General features: G+C 40.2%; 1 protein-coding gene across 2 annotated transcripts in view; it reads right to left on the bottom strand.

The window, feature by feature from the left end:
* Positions 1-16,588, bottom strand: part of SLC1A3 (solute carrier family 1 (glial high affinity glutamate transporter), member 3) — a 138,073-nt gene that overhangs the window by 22,880 nt on the left and 98,605 nt on the right. For both annotated transcript variants that reach the window (XM_006876544.1, XM_006876545.1), the window contains exon 3: positions 3,193-3,397. In XM_006876544.1, the coding sequence (XP_006876606.1) occupies positions 3,193-3,397 (205 nt within the window). The remainder of the gene's footprint in view (positions 1-3,192; positions 3,398-16,588) is intronic.

Genomic DNA, 16,588 nt, shown 5'->3' on the forward strand with positions numbered 1-16,588 from the left:
GTATTTAGTTTTCTGTTGTGAGAACTTCTGAGGCTCACAGATGACCTATGGGTGAAGGTGAGCAGTGTTTGAATTGGGGGTTCATGTTGCAGGATTTGCTGCTTTCTCAGAGACTGTTCATTGAAGGCATTGTTTTAGTTAGTTGAGGGCACCTGCTGGTTGGTGAGTCAGCTGTGTGACCTTGGCCTTGTTACGGATGCCTTCAGGTCTCCATTGACTTATGTGTTAAAGAGGAGACTGGATTCAACTATTAAGGTGCCATGATTGAAGATTTCAAGAGAAGGAAATGACCTAGCGCAGTTGAAGAGTCCAGGATTTTCGAAGTTGTGTATTAGCAAAGACATATTTTAAGGTTATAAATGCTTGTCCCTTTCTTCCTACTACTTAGGCTGTCCTGTCTCCTTTTCCTTCTCATCTATGTTCTATGGGCTTGTTTTTATAAATAGAAATGAGAGTTCAGGGGATTCCAGGATAAATGTTTTAGTCAAATGGTTTGGTAAGGAATGTATACTTATCACTGGGGCAAGGAGGGGCAGAAACACACATGTTCTGATGAATCAATCAGCCTGGGACTCAGGAAAATTAATTCAAATTACTTGAGAGTATAAAGTTTATGGAAAAAAATGATAAAAAGTTTTAATTAACTGTAGGAGCTAAATACAACCAAAGTTATTGTGTGACAGTCTGTAATGACATAATGTTATAGGATGGCTTGTTACCTTCAGATCGTTGTGACTAACTCTCTAATAGGAGCTTTTAAGAAGAGTCCCTTTGGAGCTGGGGTATGCTTACATACAGCTGATGCAAAGACTATAACAGAAATTGAGAGAAGCTGCTGAAAAGCTCTTTTGATCTCTAAATCCCTCTTGAGCTTACCTGCCACAGACCCATCCCTTGGGATGCCACATGAAATCAAGTGTCTAACAGGAGTTCTCTTCAGATGATTAATGGGCAACCCTGTAGAGTAGGTTATAGTATCTAAGATTACTACTTGCTTTGCAGGTAAATTTTAAAGAAGGAGGGGAAAGGTCATGCTAGGAGGTGCTATTGGGTGGGGAAACCTTAAGTAGGGGGAAATCTAGAAGGCTTGATAAGATAGTGTGGTGGTGGTGGTGGTTGTTAAGTGCCATTGAGTCCATTCTGACTCACAACCCTGAGAGGTTTCCTAGGAGCAGCTGGTGGGTTTGAACTGCTGACCCTGTGGTTCGCAGTCCGGTGAAGATCCTACAGTGCCACACCAGGATAGTGTGGTATAGTGAATTATTTATATTTAATATGGCTCTTCTAGCCTTAATCTTTGTAACTCCCACCAAACGACTTTTTTCCTGGTGGGTCCAGGTAAGAGGAGGTGGGAGAAGATGCTGATAGGATAACATGATTCAGTTATGAATGCTAGCAGAATTAATTGTAATTGTAAAACCTTGAAACTCTAACATGGGTATAAAAGAGACCATCTCAGAAGCAGGAGGAGCTCACTACCATCAAACAAGAAGAGCCAGGAACAGAGCATGTCCTTTGGACCCAGAGATTCTTGTCCACTGAGCCTCCTAGATCAAGGGACAGAAAGTTATGACATCAGAGGAATGGCAGAGGAGCAGCAGCAGAATTAAGAAACAGAGCATGAGACAGAGTCGTGGGCTTCCCAGATCATGGAGCAAGTAAAGCTGAGTGACTTTGGGCAGGAGACTTGCTTGCAGATTGAGTGCCTCCAAGACACTTAATCGGGGTATCTAGGTTTGCTGACCCAAGGAGCTAGAATTGAGAGCCACCAGGCTGAGGCTTATGGTAGAATGTTGTGTCCTGTGGGCAATTATCAGCAGCCTAAAAGAGCTTTGCAACACTGAAGGAGCAGGGCAGAGGCCAGGCCAAGGGGTCAACGGCCAGGGAGAGATCTGCCTATGGGCATGGAGAGAGGTTGTCCTGACTGGGAAAAACCTGTGTTCTGAACACCTCTTACCCTAAATTATAGTTGTTAACTTCCGTAATAAGTCCTAAAACTGTGAGTATGAAGTCTGAGGTCTCTGTGGCTATTGTAATGGACTGGTGAACCCAGATCAGAAGCCGAGGGTGCTGTGGGAAAATGGTTGGTGTCATTTTCTTCCAGATAGCTTTGATTTGTCACTCTAGACCTGCTCTCCACCCTTCTCTGAGCCCTGGGAGACTGGGCCCTACGAACTGTAACATGTGGATTTTCTAGCTTTTTGACCCATTTGGGGTTGGTCCAGAGCACAAGTCACAGAGTAAGGGGAGAGAGAAGTTGATGTCTGTTTCAGAATGTGCTTTGGTAGCAGCTCCTTTTTCTTCAAATTAAAGCTTCAGCTCCCAACCTGAGGCACTCGCGTATGGCTACAGTTCTTTCTAAATTCTGCAAACAGCTCACTTCCTTTGCCCCTTCAGTGGTAGAGGTGGGAACAAAACACTTGATATTGCTGTTAGTCCTGTGGTGCTGACTCACCATGGCTTGTAAGTGCCCTAAGTCTGCTTCCACCTTTGCAAACACTCTTCAGTTATCCATTTGAGGATGCAATCTGTTTCTCGCCGAGAGTCTGACTGATACAAGGGTAGGTGATGCCAGGATCAAACATTGGCTTATTTCACAGTTCTGTGTAAGATTGACCATATTACTGCATCTATTTCAAGTAACCAGAGAGTTTCATTTGCGATCAGTGTATGTACAGCAATGTGAATGAAGCCATCCTTTACTCTTTTATTGCTATCAGAATGAAATCTACGGCAGTGGACTTGGTTTGGTTTTTGATTCTTCATAAAACGTGCCAGAAGAAAACTTTGGGACCAGTTCAAGACCAGATGACCGCTCAGGTTTCTTCTGGATGTAAACTGTTGTATATAATGGACAATAACACAGATCACAAGTTCCGAAGGAGACAAGTCCAATAAGTAGGTCATCCATGAATAAAAATTAGCCTCGAGAAAAGTAGGTTAGGAATTCTTAACCTTCCAAAGTGAGCTGCAGAATTGAGAACGTAGAGACCACATTCTGAATCTTAACAAGCAGGGGGCTCTCACAATCTGCACCCTTTCCTGGCTACCTTAGTCTCTGTCAGAGGAGATCAGAAAATCAACCCTTACTTTAGTCTCTGTCAGAAAGAAATGAAGAGGTGGTGGTCATGTCCAGCCAGGCTGGTTCAGTGATCAAAATACACCCAGAGGGTCTGGTTTGCAAGGACATACCTGATCAAGTCCAGAAAGGCATCTGCCGCTGTCACTTGGACAATTTTGCCTTCTCTGTGCATGTTTTCCTTTGTGCCCTTCCCAGGGTGGATGATGATGACAATGATTATGCCAATCACCACGGCAATGATGGTTGTAGTCATGTAATAGACTACAGCTCGCATTCCCATCTTCCCTGATGCCTTACTATCTAGGGCCGCCATTCCTGGGGAAGGCAAACAGAAGGAGATTTTCAGAAAGTCAGTTTAGGGAAATCTCCAATGGAGGACAATGGGAACGACATTTCCTTCTACACTTCCCTACCCTCATCCCACCCAGCAATGGGACTCAGACACATTATGAGAACTCGCTCCGGATTGAATTAGGACATTGAACAGTGTGAAGGGGAAATGCCATAGGATGACTCGGCCTCAGCGGTGTCAGCAAACATGTGCTCACCTCTTTTCTACTCAAAAGTGGATTTCATGTCATCAGATCAAATCTGTTCTCTACTGGTTGGAAAGTGCAATCAAGTTCTTTCCTGGCTTACCAGTAGAGGAGAAACTGTAAGTGTGAGTAATGTATGTCTGTATTTATAGAAAGATACACTTTTAAAACTACTGGCAGAATATCCTAAGCTTACTTCAAGTTCAAGCACTGAGGTGATTCACACAAAACCACTGCCCTTTGATTCTTTCAGAAGGGTTTATATATATACTTTTCAAAAAATATTTTTTATATAATTTAAGCCATTATACCAATCACCTTCTGATCTATCTTTAGTTTGCATGTAAAGTAGACTTTGAGTTATATGGCCAAAGTCCTCAATTAGCTTCTGTTGTTTTATTTCATCTCATGTCATCATATTAAAATTTTTACTTTGGTGCCTTTCTTCTCATTCTCATACCCTGTCTTCCTCGACCTGGCCCCAGACCTGGTAGACATCATCCTCTGTTAAACATCCCTCCTCTTTCCCTCATTTCCAGGACATATTCAAAGCCTACCTCACACAGGTGTCATCCTAGGTAAGGAAGACGACATGGGCTTTATGCGTTTTCTGTAGCACTATAAAATAAACACTGGACTGCTAAGTGCAAGGTGGTGGTTCAAATCCACTAGCCACTCCTTGGAAACCTTATACAGGGTCACTGTGAATTGAAACCAACTTAACCACACTTAATGATGATGACGAATTACTCTAGCAAATGCTTTCTGGGCTGGAAGACAAGTGGACAGCCCTCATCCCCAATGGTTGAATTATCTATCCTGCTATGGACTCTTCTCCTTCATTAACTATCTACTCACTTTTCTTCCTAAAACACTAAAATCCAAGGAGCTCTGGTAGTGTAGTGGTTACAAATCGAGCTGTGAACCTTAAGATCAGCAGATTGAAACTACCATCTGTTCTGCAGAAGAAAGATGAGGCTTTCTGCTCCCGTAAAGATTTACAGCCTTGGAAACCCTGTACAGGGTTCACTATGAGTCGGTTCCGACTCCACGGCACACAGCCACCAGCCACCACCATGGAGTCTTCTCCTTCATTAACCATCTACTCACTTTTCAGCCTAAAACACTAAAATCCAATTATACATAATCTACTCTTAGTTTACTGGACTTTTTTTTTTTTTACTCTTACTATTTGAAATTGTGTTTCTATAAATGTATTAAAAGGCTATACTATAATTCAGTGGTCTCTAGCAGATTCTAATGGTGGTTTATTGTTTAAGTAATGATCTGTTCACACAAACATATCTTCTTCTTGTTGAGTGCAGTACAGTCTGTTCCAATTCATAGTGACCCTGAATAGGGTTTCTGAGGTTATAAATCTCTGTGGGAGCAGAAAGCCTCATTTTTTTCCCACAGAGCCACTGGTGGGCTTGAACTGCTAACCTTGTAGTTTGCAATCCAGTGCTTATCAAACAGAGCTACCATATTCCTCAAACATATATAAAGTTTTGAGAAAAATAGTATCCTTTATTGTCAGATCATGGCTTGCCCAAAAATCTTGCAAAGGTTATTCACTTATTTGGGAACTGATATTGTGACCTCCAGTTTATAACTTTGAATCATTTTTTATCATTCAAAAAATTTAAAATAAGCACTTATCAAGTGTTTGATATATTCCCGTTTTTAACAAACTTGAAGGCAAGTTATAAAACAACTTGACCGCCTTAAGATCTAGAATAAGGATTAGAATGGAGTGAGATCCAGAACCCGGTTTCTCTTGCTTTCTGCCATTGAGAAGATAAAGTGCAGTTTTCACAAATGAGAAGGCTATCTCTGGATTCAGTGTATGAATTACGTCTTTTTTTATTTTTTATTTAATCTTTGCCTTGTTATTATTTTTTAAACCGTTGCCTACTTTACTGACATGGAGTCCTGGTATAGCGTTGTAGGGTAAGCACTAGACTGCAAGGTCAGTGATTCAAACTCAACCAGAGCAGCTCCTTGGAAACCCGTTACAGGATCGCTATGAGTCAGAACCGACTCGCCGGCACTTAACAACAACCTTCTTGAAACCCTGTATTAAATGCTGCTCCTGTTTCCCACATTTCCATTTATTAGATAGTGCCACTTCAACACTTCAATTATGCTCAAAAGGGGCTAATTCACTCTTAGCAGAAGTCTCTTATCCCTCCCAGGTCACAACTCACAGTATTTTGGCTTTCCTGTTCTCAAAATGATTTCCCCTTCCGTCATTGCCCGAACTCATCACCACTGAAGTAATCCTTCCACTGCAGACCGGGGAGTGATGTTTAAGTCCAACAGGCCGTCTCTCTGCTGGGGTGGACCAGCCAGCAGTATTTTCTCCCTCTGAGACGTCCTTTCCCTCCTGCCTTCTATTTTGTTGTGTAGTTCTGTCCTCATGCCAGCTCATCTCTGATGCTCCTGCTCACTAAGCCCAATCTATTGCTATTCAGAGACAGCCTAAGTGGTCCAGAGAGAGCTCTAGAAACCAAGGGGCAAACAAAGGGTGAGAGGCATTTTCTCTCTCTGCTCTGCTCCCACGGCAAGGGGGAATGGGGAGAAATGAGCCCAGAACCCACCCAACAGGGAATCAGCTCTAGGAAACAAAGTTTATAGTTTAAAAAAAAAATTTTTTTTTTAGAATGAAAACCAATACAATAGAAGCATTCTAGCAATGCTTTCAAATTCTGAAATAGCTGAAGATGACCATCAAGGTATTTTTTAGCAATAAGAAGAGAAGGAGAATCAATTTAATGAGAGGTCTTAACAGTCTCTACAATCAGCCCTTTCCTTTGCAAAGAGAATAAAATGATAGCCACCTTTGGTTTAGCAGGGAAGAAAGTACGGTATCTCCATTAGCCAATTCTCCAAGTAGGTCCTTCCTATGAAGGAATCTGGGAGTCCTATCCTTGCTTCTTGCCCACATCTGGCCCTGGAACTCCAATATCCTCATCCTCCCTCCTCCCATCACCGACCACTCCCTTTTCTCCACGACAGGCCGGAGAAACATGAAGCAGCACCAGCCACAAGGCTCCACAATCATCAGGGCAGTCATAGGTCAGATATGGACAATCAGTTACACCCAGTGTCAAGGAGAATGGCTTTGGTTCAGGGGGGTTAGTGGGGCCAGAGTAGTGGAGGGAGAACTCTGGAAGACAAAACCCCAAATGAGCAGGATTTGTGGTTCCTCTCCCTCGCCCACGCTGCACAACTTTTTCCTTTCTCCAGCCTCATGAAATATGAGAGAATAAGCTTTACATTGGAGACTACACACAAATGTCAGTGTCTGGGGCAAGGGTGAAGTACGAAATCACCTGGTAGAAAAGGGAGCTTTGACAGCCAACTGCCTTAAATGTCACTTAAAAAATATATGGCAATGGGATGATGGGGAGATAGGAGGTCAGTTGAGTATGTAGGTCCTTGTGGGAGTGTGTTAGAATAACCGTACATTCATCTCAGTAAATATTTAAGCACCACATTCCAGAATAAATAGTAAAGATAATGATCTTGATTGGTCCTTTTCTTCATTTGATCCTGGTTTAACTAAACCAGTTCCATTCAAGACAGTCTGACATCTCTATTATGAAGATACCTGCTGTCAGAATCTGGACCTTCTTGAAATAAAGAATTACTATATAAGGACTCTGATGATTCAAATTATGATGACATGCTTTGTATAGTTTGACTTAACTTTTATGCTGGTCCACTGAATTTGCTCACTGAGCCCTACCTCTGGCCAATGGCACATATTCGTTTAATTTCATGTCAATATTATGATGTAGATATTGTTATTGTTTTTATAGGTAAAGAAATAAGAGGCCCAGAGAAGTTAAGTAGCTTGTCTGGTCTTGCACAGCTAATAAAGGGCACAGGCAGGAAATGAATCCATCCCTCCAAGAGCAAACCCTTCCTACAATAGCCCTTTCTTCATATGGAAGCTGGGAGTTCTCCACATTTCATTTGCTTGTTATCCGTACTTGTAAAGATCTGTTAATCAGTTCTGACTCATAGCAACCCTGTATAGGGTTTCCAAGGAGTGGCTGGTGGGTTTGAACCACCAACCTTATGATTTGAAGTCCAGTGTTTATCCTACAGTGCTACACCAGGACTGGCTTTCTCTAAATTTCTTGTTTTTAAGATGAGCCAGCTGACTTGAGCAAAATTCCATGGAAGAATGTAATTGAGGAGAAAACTGTCACATTCCTCAATATCCCCTGTTGCTGTTGTTGTAAGTTGCTTTCAAGTTGGCTCCCGACTCATGGCAACCCCACGTACAATAGGATCAGACTGTTGTGATCCATAGGGCCTTTGTTGGGTGATTTTCTAAAGTCAATGGCCAGACCTTTCTTACTAGTCTGTCTTAGTCTGGAAGCTCTGCTGAAACCTATTCAGCATGATAGCAGCATGCAAGCCTCCACTCAAAAACAGTTAGAGAATACATATGATGTGCATTGGCAGGGAATTTGAACCTGAGTCCCTTGCTTGGAAGGAGAGCATTCTACAACAGAATTACCACTACCCTTTGCTGATAAATCCATGCAAGTTCTTCACCATTCCTAGGAAAACAACCCAGAACATGTTTCATTGGAGTGTGGGAAGCCTTGGATACTCCCTGGCTGTGGATACTTCAGTTTTATTATCCTTTCTACAAATCAATCAGTCAGTAACCAGTCATCAGTCAGTCCTTTCTGCAAACCTATTACATGTTCATCAATGAATTCACCCATCTCAAGGTGATTGAACAAGACATTATCTGGAAGGTGAAAGATTAAAACTTTGTTTCAAATACCTGGTGTTTTAGGCAACAGTCACTTCAAAGAGGAGAAACCAAAGAGAGGAAAGTTTTTTTTCAAGCAGATGGGTAATTACTTCTTTAGTTATAAAAACAGTTCTTTGGAAATAATTGTAGCACAAAAATATGCATGGTCTTGTTGGAGTTTCTTGGTGGGAAAACGTGGCATAAATATATACATGGGACTCTGTAAATTTGCATTATAAATTAGATTTTGTTTGGTATAATATTTGGTACGACTTCTTCCTGGATAAATGAAATATGTGTGTGTTCAGCCAAGTATTAAAGGATAACATATGAATAATGTTGCATTTCCAAGGTTCTATCATTTGCATGACTTTATTTTGCCATCTGCTGAACTCTTGAAAATATTTATGTCTTATACATTAATGTGTCACAGAATACTTCCTCTAATAGTTGAGGTCTGCTTTTTGAAATCTGAAATCAATTGTTATAAATCAATCTTAAAAATGGTCTTTCCATGTATCCCTGTGGTGGCTCACTGTTCTTCCAGGGCCATTGGTCGAGGCCCCAAAAAAAGGATCGGAGAAGGGGGCGATGGGAACTGTTGAGTCAAGACTATCATTCTGTTTCAGTTTTATTTCATTTCAGATGTACTCCTCCTCCATAATGTATTTTCAAACATTCATCTAATGAATGCTGCCTGTTCCCAGCCCTCCTAGAATTTCAAGTCCGGCAAACTTAGAATGAGGAAATAAAAAATGAATTCTAATTCTAATACCGTATTCATCTGAATACAAGGTGGTTTTTTTTTTTTTTTTTTAAAGAAGATTGAACTCTTAAAAATATACTTCATATTTACAGATTGAAAAGTAGGGTTCTGGCTATAATCCTTAGAAAAGAAGGATAATAAGGGGGATCCAGAAACTCACACATAAAAAGCAGCTGAGGGGCTGGGGAGTGAGCATGAGGCAAATCACTTTAAATCCTTTAAGGGAGCAGACCACCACAACTTTCTCCTAAACCACTGTGCCACCAGGGCTCCTTAATACTATATGAACTTTTCCTGCACTAAAATATTTTTTTTGGTCTCTTTATGGACTGGATTATGAAAAAGTAAAGTTCTATGATTCAATGGGCTCTGGAATGTAAGGTAAAACTTAAAAAAAATCAGGATAGAAATTGTTAGTAGAAATAATTGTGTCATAATTTTGAACCACAATTAGTAAGTAGCCTTAAGTCTCAGGAATTAATCTAAAAGACGATATTCAAACTACTGAAGGCCAGTTGCAGGCATTTTTTAAAAGCATATTCTTTCTTTTAAACTATGGTCCATTGATTAAGAGTTCAGACTCTGAAGTTAGATTATCTGGATTTCATTCCTGGTTCTGGTACCGTTTTGCCTCTTCAGGTCTCAGTTTCCTCATTTGTAGAATGGGAACAATGAAAGCTCGGTCATAGGTTTCTGCTGCCTCCATAGAGAAAACACTTAGTATAATGCTTAGCATGTAGTAAGCATTCAATAAATGCAACCTGTGTTATTTTATTAATTTTATTAATTATCAATTAAGCAGATAAGTAATAAGCTATTCACACTTGTTTTTGTTGTTGTTAGTTGCATAGAGTTGGTACTGACTTTTAGCAACACTATGCACAACGGAACAAAACACTGCTCTGTCTGGGCCAACCTTACAATCATTGTTACGTTTTAGCCCATTGCTGCTGCCACTGTGCCAATCCATCTCCTTAGGGATCTTCTTTATTTCCTCCTACACTCCACTTTACCAAACATGATACCCTTCTCCAGGGACTGGTCCCTCCTGACAATATGTCCAAAGTATGAAAGATGAATTCTGGCCATCCTGGGTTCCAAGAGTACTCTGGCTGTACTCCTTCCAACACAGATCTGTTTGTTCTTTTGGCAGTACATGATACTTTCAATATTCTCCTCGAACATCATAGCTCAAATGCATCAAGTCTTCTACGGACTTTCTTATTCACTCTCCAATTCTCCCATGCATCTGAGGATACTGAAAATACCATGGCCTGGGCCAGGCACACCTTAGTCCTCAAACTGACATCTTTGTTCCATAACACTTTAAAGAGGTTTTGTTCAGCAGATTTGTCCAATGCAATATGTTGTTTTATTTCTTGACTGCTGCTGTCATGAGTGTTGATAGTGGATCCCAGCAAATTGAAGTCTTTGACAACTTCAACCTTTTTTCCATTTAAATGGATGTTGTTTATTGGTCCAGTGGTGAGGATTTTTGTTTTCTTTATTTTGAGATGCAACCCATACCGAAGGCTGTGGTCTTTGATCTTTATCAGTAAGTATTTTAAGCCCTCTTCCCTATCAGCAAGCAAGGTTGTATCATCTATACATCACAGGTTATTAATGTCCAATCCTGATGCCATGTTTTTCTTCATATAATCCAGCTTCTTGGATTATTTGCTCAGCATACAGATTGAATAATTATGGTGAAAGAATACAAGCCTAGTGCAAACCTTTCCTAATTTTAAGCCATTCAGTATTCCCGTGTTCTGTTCAAACAACTGCCTCTTGGTCTATGTACAGATTCCTTATGAGCTCAATTCAGTGTTCCAGAATACTCATACTTTGCAATGTTGTCCATAACTTGTCATGATCCACACAATCAAAAGCCAAGCCTTTGTGTAGTCAATGAAGCACAGGTAAACAACTTTCTGGTATCCTCTGCTTTCAGCCAAGTTCCATCTGACGTCAACAGTGATATCCCTTGTTCCATGTCCTCTTCTGAATCTGGCTTGAAACTTTGGAAGTTCTCTGTCAATGCATGGTTGCAGCCATTTTTGCATTATCTTTATTTAAACTTTACTTGTATAGGACATCAATCCGATACTTTCCACATTCCATTGGGTCACCTCTCTTTGGAATGGGCACAAATACAGATCTCTTTCAGTCAGTTGGCCAGGTACTTGTCTTCCAAATTTCTTGGCATAGACGAATGAGTGCTTGCAGTGCCTCATCAGTTTGTCGAAAGATTTTAATTTGTATTCCATCAATTCCCAGTGCCTTGTTCTTTGCCAATTCCTTCAGTACACCTTGGACTGGTTCTTGATCCTATGATACCTCTTGAACAGGATCACTGGTTCTTGATCCTATGATACCTCTTGAAATGGTTGAACATTGACCATTTCTTTTTGGTACAGTAGCTCTGTGTATCCCTTCCATTCTTCTTATGCTTTCTGCATTATTCAGGATTTTGTCCATGTTATTGTTGTTGAGTGTCATTGAGTTGGTCCGACCCATAGCGATCCTGTATAGGGTTTCTGAGAAGCAGATGGTGAGCTTGAGCCATCGATCTTGTGGTTTAAATCAACATTGCAGTCCAGTACATTAACCCACAGTGTCATACCAGCACACCACCCTTCAATACCGCAAGTCGGGGTTTTAATTTTTTCTTCAGTTCCCTCAACTTGATAAATGCTGAGCATGTTAACACTTCCCCTTTTTGTTATCTAACTACAGGTCTTTGCACATTTCATTATAATACTTGACTTTGTCTTCTTGAGCTGACTTTTTGAAATTTTCTGTTCAGCTGTTGTGCCTCCTCACTTCTTCCACTTGCTTTAGTATCTCTATACTGGAGAGCAAGTTTCAGAGTCTCTTCTGACATCCATTTTGGTCTTTTCCTTCTTTCTTGTCTTCTCAATGACCTTTTGTTTTCTTTCTATATGATGTTCTTGATGTCATCCCACAATTCTTCTGACATTTGGTCTTTAATGTGTAATGCACTAAATCTGTTTTTCAGATCTCTAAATTCAGGTGGGATATATTCATGGTCATATTTTGGCTCTTTTAATTTTTTAAATTTGCATTCTACCTTCCTCAGTGCCCTCTGAAGTTAGGCTCCCTCTTGAAAACGTGTAAGTTAGTCACTTTATAGTCATTTTTTAGCCCACCTTCCCCCACATATTTTGTCTCTTGTGGACCTGTTTTTATTTTCTTCAACTTCAGCCTGAATTTGCATATGAGCAATTGATGGTTTGTTCCATAGTCTGCCCCTGGCCTTGTTTTTGCTGATGATATGGAGCTTTTCCAGCATCTCTTTCCACAGATGTAGTCAATTTATTTTTGTATATTCCATCTGGTGAGGTCCATGTGTTTTACGGTGTTTTTAAAAAGGTATTTGCAATGAAACAGTCATTGGTCTTGCAAAATTCTACCATGTGATCTCCAGCATCATTCCTATCACCAAGGCCATATTTTTCAATGACTGATCCTTCTTCTTTGTTTACAACCTTTGCATTCCAATTATCAGTTGTTAGTATATCTTGGTTGCATGTTTGATCAATTCAGACTGAAGAAGTTGTTAGAATTCTTCAATTCCATTATCACTGGCTTTAGTGGTTGGTGTGTAAATTTGAATGATAGTGGTATTTACTGGTCTTCCTTGTTTTTGCTATTGTTAAGTGCTGTGGTAGAGTCATTTCTGACCCATAGCAACTCTCTATAGGGTTTCCAAGGAGTGGATGGTGGGTTTGAACTTCTGACCTTGTGGTTCTAATTGACCTTACGGTCTAGCGCCTTATCCTGCAGCACCACATCTGGACTCCTGGTCTTCCTTGTAGACATATGGATATTATCCTATCACAGACAGCATTCTACTTCATGACTTATCTTGATATGTTCTTTTTGATGATGAATGTGACACCATTCCTCTTCAATTTGTCATTTCTGCTATTTGTCATTCTTAGCTATTCGCTTGTGTTCTTCATGCAGGAGAAGGATAAGACTTTCTGCTGCTGCAAAGATTAAAAAAAGCCTTGGAACCTATTCAGAGTGGTTAAGAGTTTGAACCGATTTGATGGCACTTAACAACAGGACCTGTTCTTCAACTTCTCTTAAGTCTGTATCTCATCTATAAAAGAACAAATAATATCTGCATTTCAAGGTTGTTATGGAGATAAAACTTAAATGGGAGTAAGTCAAAAAGTATTGCTATTAGTATTCCACTCATGCATGGATGAGTTTATTGTAAGTAAAATGTGTTTAAACATGTCTCTGTGATCAGACAAGTTCGCTCAGGAATATACTCTTCAGGGTTTGTTCAAGAAAAGGTTCACTTAAGACAGTAGTTTTCCAGGGGAACTGCTGACCCAGGTAAATTCAGTGCAGAGAGGTCAGCTCAGAAGATTATGCCAACTAATTTTTAGGATTCCAAAGGGATAATCTTAATAGATTTTCTTGATAGATACAGGACGATCACAGGGGCTTATTAGGAAGAAGTTTTAAGAAAATGGAAATTTGCATTAGTGAGGAAAAGGCCAAAAAAGTTGATTCAAGGACTATTTTTTCCCATCACAATAATCTCATTTACTCATTCCTTGAGGGTAGCAAAGGCTGTCCTTTAAGAATTTCATTGGGAATTCTTACCTCATCTACCCTAAAACCCTGACATTGACCTTTCAGACTTCTCTTTGTTCCCCAATCACAAAGAACATTTAAAAGGAACACAATTTGAGTCCCTTGAGACTGCCAAGGGACTAACTGGAATTTTTCTAACTCTTCAGGAAAGGGTTGTTGTTGTTGTTGGGTTCTGTTGAGTCAGTTCCGACTTATAGTGAACCTGTACACAACAGAACAAAACACTGCCTGGTCCTGGGCCAGCCTCACAATCATAGGTGAGCTTGAACCCATTGCTGCTGTCACTGTGACAATCCATCTTGTTGGGGGGTCTTCTTCTTTTCCACTGACTCTCTATTTTACCAAGCATAATGTCCTTCTCCAGAGACTGGTCTCCCCAATGACAAATCCAAAGTATGAGAGAAGGGTTAAAGAGATGGAAACCCTATGTTCAGAAGTGCATAGACCTAGATGGAGAAGACGTCGAGAACATCAGCTTCAGAGTTTAAGATTTTTTTACTATGATTTTGTAGCAGTACTTTTAGACTGACCCTGATATCAAGGTAGGTGTTTGATAAGTAATAGTTATAATAGTTATATGTCTTCCTTTACTAGAAATATGGAGTGCTTGTGTAGTGCTGTAGGATAAACACTAGACTGCTAACTGCAAAGTTGGTGGTACAACCCCATCAGTTGCTCCCTGGAGCCCTATAAAGGGTCTCTATGAGTCAAAACTGACTCAGAAACACTTAACAACAACACCAACTAGAATTTTAGTGTCAAGAGCCAGGCCATGTGTTTTATTCATTGCTGTAGCCTCAGAGTTGAGAATAGTGTCTGTGCTTGGAAAGCACCCAATAATTATTTAAGAGTCATTCTTATTACTGTTACTGTTATTCCTCATAGAGATCAGTCTTTCTTTCTCTTTCTCTTTTAAATTGTTTAGATTGTTGTTGTTGTTAAATACTGCCACATTGGTTCTGACTCATGGCGACCCTGGATAGGCTTTCTGATGAGTGGTTGGTGAGTTTGAACTGCCGACCTTGCAGTTCAAACTGACCTTGAGGTCGAGTGCTTATCCTACAGTGCTACACCAGGACTCCATTGCTTAGCTTAGGTTTCTGTATTAATTACAAATACTATAGTTGCTTTTCTTATAAAAGTCTCTGAAAATTCAAACTCACCAAGTTTTCTGATCTTTCCTTAATTCACTGGAAATAGTGAGGTTTATTGTATCTTGAATGATATAGTGGAAAAACAGTAACAACACAAGTCCAGTATCACATGGAGCTTATTTCCAAATGCAAGTAGTGATTTACAGAGTGGTGTCCCTGGCAGGTCAGGGAGGCCAGGGGGTGGCATCCTTATGTAACTTACCACCAGAAACATCCCTCATTCTCTCCCACCTTGTCCCATCTCCCTCTCCTATGTTATTTCTTCTCCTTTGCTAATGTGCAGATAAGCCTAGATAAGGAATTGTTATAGTTCTATCTGTCCACATGTTAACAGAAGAAAGATTAAATGACTGAATGAAAAAAAAATAAATGCATAGAAAGGGATGGAAGAGAAGAATGGGGTCTAAATGAATGCTTACTATGCAGGTCATTAAATCAATCTAGGGATCATGACTGATATTGTCATTAATTTGTGAAAGAGAATAGAATAGAAAATATCAGAATGTATCACATATTGCTGTTGTTAAGTGCAACTGAGTTAGTTCCCACTCATAGTGACCTTGTATAGGGTTTTCGAGGAGAGGTTGGTGAGCTTGAACTACCCATCTTGAAGTTCAAACTGACCTTGCGGTCCAGTGCTTATCCATCAGTGCCACACCAGGACTCTGTATCACATATAAGAAAGTATATATTTTGCAAACTTTGTTTCAGTTATGTGTGTGTATGTATGTATGTATGTGTGTGTTCACATGGTAAAATATATTTATTGTGAGTCTGGTTAAAAAAAAAAAAAGTAGGGAGAGGCCCTGAAAAAGCAAAAAGTGACTGACTTACAAGTTTTCAAGAGAGAGTTTAGTTTCAGAGCATATGGGGGAAGGTAGAATCCTCACTGAACAATTTTCCTCTTGTCTAGATGGGTCAGGTGTAAGGAGATGGGGGTGGGGTTCATTGATTCAGCAGTGAGTAGTTGTTATCATACCGAATTGTGATTGCCACTATTTTAAAGGTAGAGGTTATGTAACAAAAAGGGGGGTAGTAGTTAATCTTGCATTCCAGGAACAGAGGACCCTAGGACCATCAAGAGGAAATGATTGACTCTTAACACTGAGTGGAACGTGGGACCCTAACCAGAGAAGCAGCAACACCAGAGACGAAGGCAGAGGTGATGGCATGGAGAGATTGAGCAGCTGAGGACTCTAGCTAGACTCATGGAAAGAGAAAGGCTGTGTGCTGGTAGCCAGGAGACTGGCTTTCAGAATATACCCTGTGGTTGTTTAAACAATTATATATCCCCGTGTAGTTGTTTTTCATACATGCACTAGAGGGTAGATACACATTGATATGGGTGACAGGGCAGGCAATATATAACCAGAGGGAAGTTGGCAGAGGAAGGATGGGGATGGTGGAGACACAGGAAGAAATGCAGTGGTTGGAGTTAATAGAGGTAAAAGCTGTTAACTGTTGGTACATGGAGGGGATTGCAACCATATAATGAAGCAAAGTAGCGATTTGTTGAATGTGAAACTGATGGTCTGCTCTGTAAACCTTTACGTAATTCATAGTAAAAAGTAAAAAAAAAAGTTTACAAAATATTGTTATACATTGTCTACTAACTAACAGCAAAGTTTTTTACAA

The sequence above is a fragment of the Chrysochloris asiatica genome, unplaced genomic scaffold (genome assembly GCF_000296735.1).
Source record: "Chrysochloris asiatica unplaced genomic scaffold, ChrAsi1.0 scaffold00390, whole genome shotgun sequence".
In the NCBI taxonomy this organism is placed as follows: domain Eukaryota; kingdom Metazoa; phylum Chordata; class Mammalia; order Afrosoricida; family Chrysochloridae; genus Chrysochloris; species Chrysochloris asiatica.